Source organism: Typopeltis vanoorti, chromosome 19 (assembly GCF_054136105.1).
Source record: "Typopeltis vanoorti isolate ZY-2024b chromosome 19, IOZ_Tvanoo_1.0, whole genome shotgun sequence".
NCBI classification, from domain to species: domain Eukaryota; kingdom Metazoa; phylum Arthropoda; class Arachnida; order Uropygi; family Thelyphonidae; genus Typopeltis; species Typopeltis vanoorti.
Window position 1 is genome coordinate 93,339,682 of NC_143567.1, and position 14,219 is coordinate 93,353,900.

The 14,219-nt window shown below is 36.9% G+C and overlaps 1 protein-coding gene across 1 annotated transcript in view; it reads right to left on the minus strand.

Annotated features, from left to right (window-relative positions):
• Window positions 1–4,041: 4,041 nt before the first annotated feature.
• The window catches only part of Sec24CD (COPII coat complex component secretory 24CD), a 400,801-nt gene continuing 390,623 nt past the window's right edge, over window positions 4,042–14,219 (minus strand). Inside the window, exon 22 of the mRNA XM_090409481.1 lies at window positions 4,042–4,812. Within this exon, the coding sequence (XP_090265607.1) occupies window positions 4,672–4,812 (141 nt within the window). The 3' untranslated portion in view covers window positions 4,042–4,671. The remainder of the gene's footprint in view (window positions 4,813–14,219) is intronic.

Sequence of the window (14,219 nt, forward strand, 5' to 3'; positions counted from 1 at the left end):
ACCATGCTGGTCCCCATACAGTATCCCACTTCCATTTATCCATTCCTGTATTTTGCTCTTGACCAAGTTCTCCAATACTTTGACAACAACTCCTGATATGTGGATCAGTCTGTAATTTGCTACATCAGCCTTGGAGCCTCCTTTATGCAATGGAACTATTTTCGCCTGTACTAACCCAGAGCAGAGACTTAGATTAAACAATATGGTCAAGGGCACTGACAATTCCCTTGCCACTTCATGGAGAACTTGAGCTGGGATACCATCCAATCCCACAGCTGTATTCACATTAAGGTTCTGTAATATGCTATGCAACTCCATTTCAATTAGCTCTGTTTCCATATAAGCCTTTGGCTCTCTCGTTCCTGCAATATCACCACCTGGATAATATACTGTTGTTCACTTGGTAATTTTAGCATTTCAAATGATTCAGTTACCTCTCTACCATCAGTATTCATTAAAATCAATTTGCCATATACATTCTTTTATTTCCAGCATATTAAAAGAATTGTTTGAGATTATCTTTAACCTGCATTGCTAACTTCCTTTCATACTCTGCTTTTGTCTTTCTTACCAAACTGATAACCCTTTTGGCCTGTGTCTTGTACTGTTCATGTGCCTGCTAGTCACCTTTCTCCTTAAATTCTCTCCACGATTGTTTCTTTTTTTTGCAGCTCTAGCTTAATGATGTGTTTAACTGCCACTTGATTTACTATGACTCTAGGTATACAGTCTGCCATTACCTCCCTCAAACACTCCTTTACCACTTCCCATGCACTATCAACACTCAAGCCATCAGAGTTTCACATGCTATGGCACTAATCAAAGCAATCTCCTAAGCAGCTTGTCATACTTATCAGCACTGTAATTCAACTGCAGAATTAGTTAGGAAAAGTTATGAGGAATGATGCTGTAGTGATGTCCTTCAGGAAGAGATAAATCAATTTTTATAAACAGATTGAGTGGGAGCTAATTTTTTAATATTAATAAGATTTTGTATTTCAGAGTGCAGAAATGCAAGGTGGCATAGTGTATTTGCAGAGCTGTGCTTCAAGCAGTGGAAGAGATTGAGAATCAAGGATAATGATCAACAGAGCCCTGAAGTTTGGAGGACACATTGCAAAAGTTGTGAAGAATACACAGCATACCACTGCTGATGTCCATTGACTCCATGTAGGTTTGTTAATAACTAATTGAATTAAAAAGGATAAAATATTTCACTGCATTCCTTCAAAATCAGTTCATGCTTAAATCAATTACATTTTCTGCTCATGATGTGCTTTTTTTTGTTTCCTTTGCCAGTTGTGAAAATGATCTTTGTTTGTGATATATATTGTAAATGTTACATTTTATTTTCATTTAGTATCAATATAGTACAGTCAGAAGAATGGCAAAATGCACATTTCATGGAAGAGCTGTCTGAATTTCATCATAAAATTAGGAACCTTTACAAAAGCATTTTGCAAATTAACATGAGTTAGCTGGTCTCATATAGCACTATTTTAACACCTAGAAATTCAGGTTTCACTACTAGCAAAATCTTATTCCCATGCCATTCGATTACGCATCTGCATTTGTGCAAACCATCAAAACACAGAGTATGAAAAATAAAAGTAATATCTATTTAAGATATGAATATCAATATTTAATTTTTAGTAAAAAATGCTGAGCTTTCAACTGCCTTTCTGCATACAATTAATAAACAGATTATATATTACAAGGAACAATAATCCCATTACTTCAGATTTGTACATGGTAAAAATTACTGGGATTAGACTGAAGTAATGTTTGTTGAGGATAATTATATAAATAGATTTTTATGGAAAGGAGGGATTCAAAGTAAAAAGTTACCTCATAAACAATAAATGGAATGTAAATTTTACTTTAGCTGCTAAAAAATCGAAAATTTTTGAGTTATGTTATTTTCAAGTGAACAGAATTTGGCAGATCATATACATTTATCTCTTACTACAGCCAACCATAACAAACTTGCTCACTATAACAAACTACCAAACAATTGTCTACTGTCTAGTATAATGGTTCCTAAGAGTTTATTATAGTTAGATTCAACTGTATACTCTTTCTTTTATTTATTTATTTTTTTTTTGCAGTGCAAGCAACCCAGAGACTGCTTATTTGGAAACACTAGTGTAAACAATATTTGGTATGATCAGACATATGCCTGAGGAATTATATATTCTTTAACATTCAATCGTTAAAGCTTGCATAAATATCTGTTGAGTGTTTTTCATATAAGAAATGCTACAAAGTAGTATCAAATGGAACTGGCACTAGAAAGATTTTTTGAATTTATTTTGTTACTTTAAAGATAGTGTTCAAAGTGCTCGCTTTGAGCATTAAAGTGAGCCCACTTTAAAGCAACTAAGGTACCCTGTAAGTACCCAAGTTAAGAACCCAGGCTTATACAGAAAAGTTGAAAGGGAAGGGGGGGGGGGGTGAACATTTGATTACATAAAATTTAAACAATATAAAGTCTAAAATGACCAACTGGTTCAGTGCTGAAGGGATGAGAAACTCATACCACAGCTGAATACCCAATAAACCTTTACATGGTCAACTCTTACTAGAACAAATATCATTATAAACAAACATACTTACTATGACAAACTACTGCAAAGACCTATAGCATAAATGCTATCTAAATGAAATTCAGTTCAAACAAGCATCTTGCTCAAATAACAAGCCATTCCACTAGCCTCAGTTTGTTTAGTGAAAATTGAGAGTATATAAAAACCAATTAGTGTTAAACCCAGATTCTCGAAATAAATTATGACACAAAATTGTTTAACCTTTATATCAATGATATTGTCAGTGGATTGCAAGGGGATATTCAGTTGTTTGCAGATGATGCGAAGCTGGAAAGGATTATTAGTAATAGTGCAGATTCAGCAGCCCTGCAAGAGGATTTGAATAAGTTAGATAAATGGGCAAATGAATGGGGGTCTCAGTTTAATGCAGCAAAATGTAAGGTCTTGATGGGAAACATCGATGGGACACTGAATACTCTATGGGAGGAGTTATACTGGGGGAAGTAGGGGAGACAAGAGATCTGGGGTTGATGATTGATAGAAACCTGAAATTTAGGGGACATATTGCAAAGGTGGTGAAGGTAACACAGAGGATTGCTGCAATGATGAGGACACTGACCTGCAGAGATAAACTAGTTATCATTCTGTTGTATAAGACACTGTTGATTTACTAAACACATGAAACCACAGATATAAAAATTTCTTCTTATATTAACAGCCATAATTTTCAAGTTAGTAAATTCCAGATTTCTTTATGTAAATGACATAAAAAGTCCACATATGAGGCACTACCTTCTCCTTGGACTATTGTTCTCAGATTTGGTCCCCAGAATTTGAAGGGGATAAATTAATTGTGGAAAGGGCACAAAGGCAGATAACAAAGATGGTTTCAGGACTGTACAATGATAGTTATGAGGATCGGCTGAGGGAATGTGGACTGCAGAGTTTGGTGGATAGAAGGAGAGGTGATATGATCGAGACTTTTAAACTATTGAGAGGTGGTTACAGGGTTGACACTGGGGAGTTCTTTCACTTGGTTGAACAGCAGGAAGGAGTGATGACAAGAGGACATCCCTGGAAGTTATGAAAGGAAACTGTGAACAAGAGGGTGAGGAGTGGTTTCTTTGCATGGAGGGTGGTTGAACCATGGAATGCATTGCATGATAGAGTGGTGAGAGCGAGACGGTCAATGAGTTCAAGGAGTGGTATGATAGACTTTGTGTTTCTTTGGGGGGGGATCTCCCCTCGATGAGTCTTGATAGACTTTGTGTTTCTTAGGAAGGCCCTCCCACGATGAGTCTTTTGACTCCATTGAGGCCTGAATAATAATAAAAAAAATTTTTTTTTAAATTATGTACAAATGTGTGTGTTAATAACTATACATAGAAGAGATTATAGTTTATTTATCTTTCAGTATAAGTCCTATTTTAGGTGTCAGTGTATGCTTATAATACATTCAGTGTATAACATACAATGTATGTTATAAAACTAGATATCTAGTTAATTGTATTTATTTCTTTTATACCTTTTGCATACAAAAATCATCAGTAATAGCCAGACGGATAAAATTATAATCTTTCAAGAACAAGAATCACCTCAAGTCAGCTCTCATTTTTACAAACTTGATAAAAAATATCTATTGCACAATCACTACCATTTCCTTTCTGATATTACATAATTCACCATGCTATATTTTCTCAAGTGCTCACACCAGATATAAACGTGAAACTTAATATTAGTGCACATAAGGATGTATCTTTTCAGATGTTTAAAATATTAATTAATATGCAAGTGTTTTATTAACTTTTTTTTATAAATCATATGATACATAATAAAGTTGGAAATTACATGATAAACAAATTTATGTTTACTGTACCAGAACCAAAATTTAACATCAGAAAACTTTGATCAATTCATTATTTCCTTATGCAGAACTTTGATTACAAGTAGCCTACTGAATAAAATTTCAGCAGAGAAAAATACACTTCAAGATGTTCTGAAGGTCATTGCTGGTTCCCAAAAGTTTCAATTTAAGTTCTCATTGTCCTGGCACAGCACTGTTGATTTACTAAACACATGAAACCACAGATATAAAAATTTCTTCTTATATTAACAGCCATAATTTTCAAGTTAGTAAATTGCGGATTTCTTTATGTAAATGACATAAAAAGTCCACGTATGAGGCACTACCTTCTCCTGTACGATCTTCAACCAAGAAATGTCGGAAAAAGAGGTCTGTTTTATCTCCTTGCCTAATAATCGTAAGCTAGGAATAAAATAAATAAATAATATAACTTCACATAAAAGAGAAAAAAAGAAGTGAGAATTCACACACTTTTACACGCACACACATAAAATCTCAAAAATTTTACTTACAATTTTTGGAAACTTAATGCTGACTGAGGAAATAAAATTTTATTAAATTCAGAGCTGTATAACTGAGAGGAGACCTCCACATAGCCTTTAAAGGAATGCAGAGAACCGACCAGGGCTTCTGACCTAATGTCCAATCCTCACCTTCTCGTGGTGCACCCTGTTGGATATCTACTTGGATACTGAACGAATGAGGATGGGCTGCCAATTTGGGATTTAGCCGAAAAAATTGTATTCTTATTGGCTTAAATCAAAATACAAAATGATGGTACAACATGACAAAATTTCATGCCGGCTGGGGCGTCACCCAGTTAAACAAGGTTCCCATTGTTTTCGGCAGAGAACTGGGACGACAGCTAAAAGTCAGCTACTGGAACAAATCTGAAAACACACCCCAACTCAACATCACCAGAGTTAAAGATCGGTACCATCAACATAAGAAGCCTGAATGACAAAGAAATGGAGCTAGCTGAGGAATTAGATAAGTACCAGATCGACATAATAGGGGTAACTGGAACAAAAAAGTCAAAAACTGGTGAGATCTTTCTGAGCAATAAATACAAAATGTTATATTTAGGAAATGACAATCAAGGACAAGAAGGAGTAGCCATAGTATTCAACACAAAATACGAGGCTCATCTTCTTGAATGGCAGGCAGTCTCAAGTAGAGTAATGTGGGCAAATATGAGAATGAGGAACTGGACAATGAGACTTATTTGTGCCTATGGTCCCACAGAAGGTTCTACTTAGATAGAAGTGGAGGAATTTTTTCAGGCTTTAGAAAAAGCAACTGACACAATGAAAAAGGAAAAGTTGGTCCTTGTTGGGGATCTAAATAGCAGAGTAGGAAATCATTGTGAGACATACAAAAATATTTTGGGAAAATTTGGATAAAAGATCAAAGTTAATAATAATGGCAAATATCTGTTGGATTTCTGCTCAGGAGATGGACTGGTTATTACTAACACCATGTTCCAACATAAAAATGTGCACAAATTCACATGGAAAGAAGGGGCAAGGAATAAGAAAAGTCTCATTGACTAAGTTATTGTTGATAGTGATGTTTTCTCTCTGGTGCAGGACACCAGAGTGTACAGAGGATTTGAAATTGGAAGTGATCACTATTTAGTCTTAAGTAGGATAAAACTGAATTTCATATTGCAAAGAATAACACGTAAGAAAGTTTTAAAGCGAATAAAAGTTGAGCAGCTCTCAGATGTGAACTGTAGACTAAAATACACAAAGATTATTGAAGAAAAAATGAAAGAGTTTGAGAACAGGAATCAAACCTTGAAGAAAGCCCTGAATGATTCAGCTAGAGAGGCATGTAGTGAAGTTGTCTGCAAGGATAGAAAAATTAGAACTCTATGGACAGGAAGTTAAAGAGACAGTGATGGAAAAGAAGAAAGCATATCAAAAGTTCCTGGCAAATAAGTCATCTTGTGCTCTTAGAGAATACAGAGACAAATGCAAGAATGCTAAACATTGTGTAAAACTATTTTAAACCTGGTTTTACTCCATTTCCCAAGTAAGCAAACAGACAAACAAGTCAAGTTTACGCCTGCAAGTGTTGCAAGTCTAGCTGACCCTGCACGTAGTGCAAAACCAAGGCAACTCATGGTTAAAGTAGAATAAGCTCTGATCACTAATCTTAATATTTACCCATAATGCAAAGCACATCTCCTGGAAGAGATGTATAATGCCTTGTATTAAAGGCAAGGGGCCACTACCTAGACCAGTTTCGACCTTTTTTCGACCTGCTCATCTGCTGCAACCCTCTTTTTAGAAGGTTGCAGCAGATGAGCAGTTCTTCTCCATTTCTCTCGGTCTGTTGCCTTTGTCATTCTTAAACCAGTCCATTCCACAATGTTATTAAACCACTCTTTGGTTGGCCTTCCATGTCTTCTCTTCCCTTCAACTTTTCCTTGTAATATAGTTCTTGTCAGATATCCTGAGGAACCTCTCAGAAGATGTCCTGCAAATCTGGTCTTTCTTTGCATAATAACTGGTAATTAGTTTATGGAATTAACAACGCATATAAAGTATATTAATTAAAGGTAACTTTAATAAATAACTTCTATATTTTGGCAACGTCACGTTACCATCTTCAGGAACATAAAGATATGGTATGTGCACGCAGTCACTAACAAAAGCAAATGAGGGAGAAAGCAAGAAACTAATATGGTTCCTAAAGTCCTAATGGTGCCCTTTGGTGGGCTAATTTGGTTGACTCGGCAGTTGGGCTGAAGTTCTCAAAATGTAAGTCTCCCAAATTTGGTGTAGTTTCATGCACACAAATTTGTTGTGGTTAGGAACGTTTTTTAGAGCTGCTGAAGATTCATTGAATAATCTTTCATATTTAAACTTGCTGCGGTGTATTATTTTTGTTTTCTTCCAACAAATTCTATGGTGGGTATCTAAGGCATGGTCTGCCAGCACAGAGCGGCTGTACTGGTGAAACCGGATGTAGTCTTTGTGTTCTGAAATCCTGATATTTGTTGTTCTGCCGGTTTGGCCAAAGTAGGACAATTTGCAGCTGCAAGGGACCTGGTATACACCAGATCCCTGGCAAGAAAAGAGTTCGATGACAAAGAATTCTACTTCCTTACCACAGCTGCCACTCAACACAATAGTCAACCGCTCGTCTGTAGTTTTAAAGCCTGAGGCACTCACCGCACTTGCACATGGTCACAATTTCACCCTAGCTCCTAAAAGAATACCTGCCGAAGAAATCATGATCCAAATAGAACGTGGGATTCGCAACCTGCCTAACCATATCACCAACAACGTCAGACTGGATGTAGTCGGTGTTCTCACTAAAGCCAAACCTCCAAAGACCAACTTATCCAAGGACGAATATGCAGCCCTACAAGAAATGAAGAATAACAAAAAAATAGTAATCACCAAAGCGGATAAGGGAAACGCCACTGTGGTGCTAAATCAAAAGGACTACAAAGGTAAGCTTAATGCTTTAGTACTAGACCGTACTACTTACCTCCCTATTGAATATAATCCTACCAGCTCTCAGATTAGAACTCTCCACAGGCTCCTTAAGAAAGTCACTTCTTGGCCTGTGGAAGTCACTAACAAACTAAAACCTTATAGCTCTAGACCCCCCCCCCCGATTATATGGACTCCCAAAAATACATAAACAAAATGTGCCATTATGTCCCATAGTGGATGGCATTGATTCCCCACATATAAATTAGCCAAACATTTAGCCAAAACGCTCACACACTATACTGGCAACACACCATCACATATAAAAAACTCAGCCCACTTTAAAGCCAGTGTAGAAACCCTCTCACTCCAACACACTGACATAATGGTCAGTTTTGATGTCTCCTCCCTATTCACTAATGTCCCACTCAAAGAAACCCTAGAGTTCATCCAAGCGAAGTTTCCTCCCGATATCTCAGCCCTATTTCAGTTCACAATGAACTCTGGCTATTTCGTTTGGCAAGGAAAGTTCTACAAACAGATAGAGGGGACAGCCATGGGTTCACCACTTCCACCACCCTTTGCCAATTTCTTTATGGAGACCTTTGAAGAGAAAGCCTTAAACGCCGCCCCACAAAAACCCACTATTTGGCTTTGTTACGTGGATGATGTGTTCGCTATTTGGCCACATGGCTCAGACTCACTCCACTCCTTCCTAACACACTTAAATAACCAACACCCCAGAGTACAGTTCACCTTAGAAAAAGAGGAAAACAACACCCTCCCCTTCCTAGACACTTTAATCACCCGCCAGCTTGATGGATCTTTGGTTTTCTCTGTTTACAGAAAACCCACCCATACTGGCATATGCATTCACCAGCAATCCCCCCCCCCACAACAATATGGGGTTATAAAAACACTATATAACAGGGCAAAATTAATCTGCTCAGATGACAAGGCCCTAACTACTGAACTAAATCACATCCACAACACTTTCTTAGCCAATGGCTATAACCCCAAAAAAATCCAAAAAATACTCAAACCAGTAAACCACAACCCCCCTCCCCCCTCCACAATAAAGATTACACCAAATCTATCACCATCCCCTATCCTCAGAAAATATGACCTGCTTCTTGTTACAGACCATATAAAAAGTTGGCATCCCTTATCAGCTCTACAAAAGACCAACCACTTCCCCTAGACCTACCTGGTGTATACCAGGTCCCTTGCAGCTGCAAATTGTCCTACTATGGCCAAACCGACAGAACAACAAATATCAGGATTTCAGAACACAAAGACTACATCCGGTTTTACCAGTACAGCCACTCTGGGCTGGCAGACCATGCCTTAGATACCCACCATAGAATTCGTTGGAAGAAAACAAAAATAATACACCGCAGCAAGTTTAAATACGAAAGATTATTCAAGGAATCTTCAGTAGCTCTAAAAAACGTTCCTAACCTCAGCAAATTAATGGTGCATGAAACTACCCCAAATTTGGGAGACTTACATTTTGAGAACTTCAGCCCAACTGCCAAGTCAACCAAATTAGCCCACCAGAGGGCACCATTAGGACTTTAGGAACAATATTAGTTTCTTGCTTTCTCCCTCATTTGCTTTTGTTAGTGCCTGAGTGCACATACCATATCTTTATGTTCCTGAAGATGGTAACGTGACGTTGCCGAAATATAGAAGTTATTAAAGTTATCTTTAATTAATATACTTTATATGCATTGTTAATTCCGTAAACTAATTACCAGTTATGTATGACCAACGTATAAGCCTTGCTACTAGAATTCTTTGCATAATGTTCTTAAGTGTTCTTTCCATCCCAACTCTTCTTAAAACTTCTTGATTTGATGTTCTCTCTGTAATCTTTTCCATCTTTCTATAACATCACATTTCCAATGAATTAATTCTTTCCATATCTCTCTTTCTGAGTGTCCATGACTCACTTCCATAACTTGCAATAATCCAGACTGTTGCTTCAATTATTGCAATTCTCACCTATTTTAATGTTCTTATTTATTAAAATTTTCTTCATTTCCATAAATGCCAATTTAGCTTTACCTATTCTATCATCATATATCTTCAGAAAAGGGCCTTGACAGAGAGAGAAACTGGCTATGAACATTTTATCATTGTGAAAACAAAGTGTTTAGTCTAGTCTTAAGTCATCATCATCATCAAATTCCTGCCATGTACCCTCAAGGGGTGTACAGGATATGACAGTACTACATGAAAAAATTACATCATTACTAACTTCCTATCTACAATTTTCCTCCAAATCAGTCTGTTACTTGTCAAGACTCCAACATTATCAGATCTTATATTTCTATCGTCTAAGGCACTTTGTACCGTATCAATCCACCTATATCTTGGTCTTCCTCTGGGTCGTTTTCCTGCCAACCTGGCAGAGAACACTTGTTTTGCTAATTTTTCCTCTCCCATTCTATTTAAGTGACCATACCATCTGAGATTAGCTCTGCTAACGCATTCCTGGATGCTGACAATGTCAAGTTCTTTCCTAATATCCTCATTTTTAATATGATATTGCCATTGATGCCATCTGTTCACGCCTCTAATCTTTCTCAGGACTCTCATATCTGCAGTCTCTAGTCTTTGGTCAAGTGTTTTACTTCTGACCCAGCTCTCAGATCCATAAGTTAAAATTGGTTTGAACACAGTTTTGTATACAGCTAATTTAGTGTTCCGACTAATTTCTTTCTTATTCCATATGAATTTATTCAATTGACTTCCCACGATACCAGCTTTGCTGATTCTGTTGTCTATTTCTATATTTAGTTTACCATCTTCAGTAAAAATTGTGCCCAAGTAGCTAAAATGTTTTACTTGTTCCACAGGTTCTCCATTCACAACACAGTTGACATTTTCAATGATTCTGCCTATTTTCATTGTCTTTGTCTTTTTATTGCTAACCTTCATACCATATCTATTACAACAGCTATTCAATTTAGTCAGAGAATCTTGCAGACTTGTAGCGGATTTATTTAGAAGTATAACATCATCCGCATAAAGCAAAGAGCTGACATTAACATCTCCAATTTTGATATCAGGTTTAATACCACATTCCTTCATAATGTGATCCATATAGATAATGAATAACAGAGGGGATAATGTACATCCTTGTCTCACACCAGATTTAACATTAAACCATCTTCCTGTACTTCCTTCAATTCTAACTGCTGACTCACAACTCAAATACAGACTAAGTATTGCTTGATATAATGCCCCATTGACACCATATAACTGCAGCGTATTGAATAGCTTCTCTCTTGGCACCTTGTCATATGCCTTTTCCAAATCAACAAAACTTAAATACAGATCTTTGTTATATTCCCATGCTTTCTCGACTATTTGTCGTAAAGTGAAGATCTGATCCTGACAGCCTCTATTTGGCCTGAATCCAGCTTGTTCTTCACCAAGCTTTTCTTCCACAATTCTTCTCAACCGTTTCTCAAGTATACTTGCATAGATCTTGCCAGGAACACTCAGTAGGGAAATACCTCTGTAATTCTCACATTCAGTTTTATTTCCCTTTTTATATATGGGTACTATGAGAGCTCTACTCCAATCATCAGGAATTCGTCCCTCTGTCCAGGCTTTCTGAACTATGCAGTGCAGCCACTGTAAGACTCTTATACCACCATACTTCAGCATTTCTGGTCGAATATCATCTACTCCTGCTGCCTTTCCACATTTCAAGCCTTTGATGGCTTTTTCTACTTCAAGTATGGATATGTATTCCTGACTGCATGCCTGGTCAGTGTTTTTTATCACTGTGCTGTCATCACTGCTTGTTTCATTTAGCAGTTTTTCAAAGTAATTACTCCATACTTCAAGGATATCTTTTTCTCCTGTTTTCATTTCACCTTTATCATCTCTAATTCCTTTTACAGCACTCTTTCCTCCATTCCTAAGCTTCTTCAACAACCTCCAGAATATTTTGCCACCTTCTTGATATTTATTTTCTATATTCTTGCCAAAGTCCTCCCATGACTTTTGTTTAGCTAGTTTTACACACTGTTTAGCTTTCTTACATTTGTCTCTGTATTCTGTAAGAGTAAAAGCTGACTTATTTGCCAGGAACTTTTGATATGCTTTCTTCTTTTCCTTCACTGCCTCTTTAACTTCCTGTGTCCACCAGGGAGTTCTGATTTTTTTATCTTTGCACACAACCTCACCACATGCCTCTCTGGCAGAATCAATCAATGTTTCCTTCAGAGTTTGCCACTGAATCTCCAAGGTTTGATTCCTGTTCTCAAACTCTTTCATTTTCTTTTCAATAATATTTCTGTATTTTAGTCTACAGTTTACATCTGAGAGCTGCTCAACTTTTATTCGCTTTAAAACTTTCTTACATGTTATTCTTTTCAATATGAAATTCAATTTTATCCTGCTCAAGACTAAATAGTGATCACTTCCAATTTCAAATCCTCTGTACACTCTGGTGTCCTGCACCAGGGAGAAAACATCACTATCAACAATAACATAGTCAATGAGACGTTTCTTATTCCTAGCCTCTTCTCTCCATGTGAATTTGTGCACATTTTTATGTTGGAACATGGTGTTAGTAATAACCAGTCCATGTCCTGAGCAGAAATCCAACAGATATTTGCCATTATTATTAGCTTTGCTCTTTTCTCCAAATTTTCCCAAAATATTTTTGTATGTCTCACAATCATTTCCTACTCTACTATTTAGATCCCCAACAAGGATCAACTTTTCCTTTTTCATTGTGTCAGTTGCTTTTTCTAAAGCCTCAAAAAATTCCTCCACTTCTACCTTAGTAGAGCCTTCTGTGGGACCATAGGCACAAATAAGTCTCATTGTCCAGTTCCCCATTCGGATATTTGCCCACATTACTCTACTTGACACTGACTGCCATTCAAGAATATTAGCCCCGTATTTTGTGTTGAATACTATGGCTACTCCTTCTTTTCCTTGATTGTTATTGCCTGAATATAACATTTTGTATTTATTGCTCAGAAAGATCTCACCAGTTTTGGTCTTTTTTGTTTCAGTCACCCCTATTATGTCGATCTGGTACTTATCTAATTCCTCAGCTAACTCCATTTCTTTGCCATTCAGGCTTCTTACGTTGATAGTACCGATCTTTAACTCTGGTGATGTTGAGTTGGGGTTTGTTTTCAGATTTGTTCCAGTAGCTGACTTTTCGCTGTTCGCCCTGGTTCCCTGGCAAAAACAACGGGGGCCTTGTTTAACCGGGCGACGCCCCAGCCGGCATGAAATTTTGTCATGTTGTACCATCATTTTTTATTTTGGTTTAACCAATAAGAATACAATTTGGTCGGCTAAATCCCAAATTGCCAGCCCATCCTCGTTCGTTCAGTATCAAAGTAGATACCCAACAGGGTGCACCACGAGAAGGTGAGGATTGGACATTAGGTCAGAAGCCCTGGTCGGTTCTCCGCATTCCTTTAAAGGCTATGTGGAGGTCTCCTCTGAGTTATACAGCTTTGACCCTTAAGCACCCCCTAGTCTTAAGTGTAAGTTTATTTTCAAAAGGCCTTGGATCCAATTAATTTGTAGTTAGTTATGTAATATTTGTTTGAAGTGTATACATATTGTTTTTGTTATATTAAATGTATTTATCTTGTATTCTGGTCTTGAGTCAGTGATTTATTTGGATTCTGAAAGCAATAGTAAAAAAGAGGTCATTGCCAATCGGAGTGAACTGAACCCTTGTGCATATATAGGTACACTCAGAAATAAAAAAAAATATTTGAAATTGTTAAAATTCTTGACCACAGAGATTAATAAATAACTAACTCTTATTTAGAAGTTTTGGTCAATTGTTAATAAACTATTTAATAACCAACTAGTTTCGCCGGCTATTGCTGTCAGCATCTTCAGGTTATAAATAAGGTAGGCAAAGTAAATTACAAGCTAGATGTTAACTGACAATTCTAATTTAATAACAAAATAGTACTGAGTGTGAAACAATACACGTGTTGCAGATACATGATTTACTTGTTGAGAAAAATTTTGTAGTTGGCGCTGAGATTCATTTGATGTGTGTTTAGTGATCTGATTAAGGGCTTCCATATATCAGGTAAGATTAAACCTTGATTCCTGTTGAGTTTTTTTCTGGAACAGGCAACTGTAGCTGCTTCTTTGAAGATTCTGGAACGGTAGTTTTCTTCTATATAAGGCATATAACTTTTATTCCATTAAATAATGTGGTGGTTGGTTGTAGAGCAGTGGGAAGAAAATCCAGATATATCTTGTCTGTTATTTCTTACATAACTGATGTGTCCCCTTTGTATCATTTTGAAGCTTCTAGATGTCTGACTTCTAGTCCCCTTCTCACCCTCT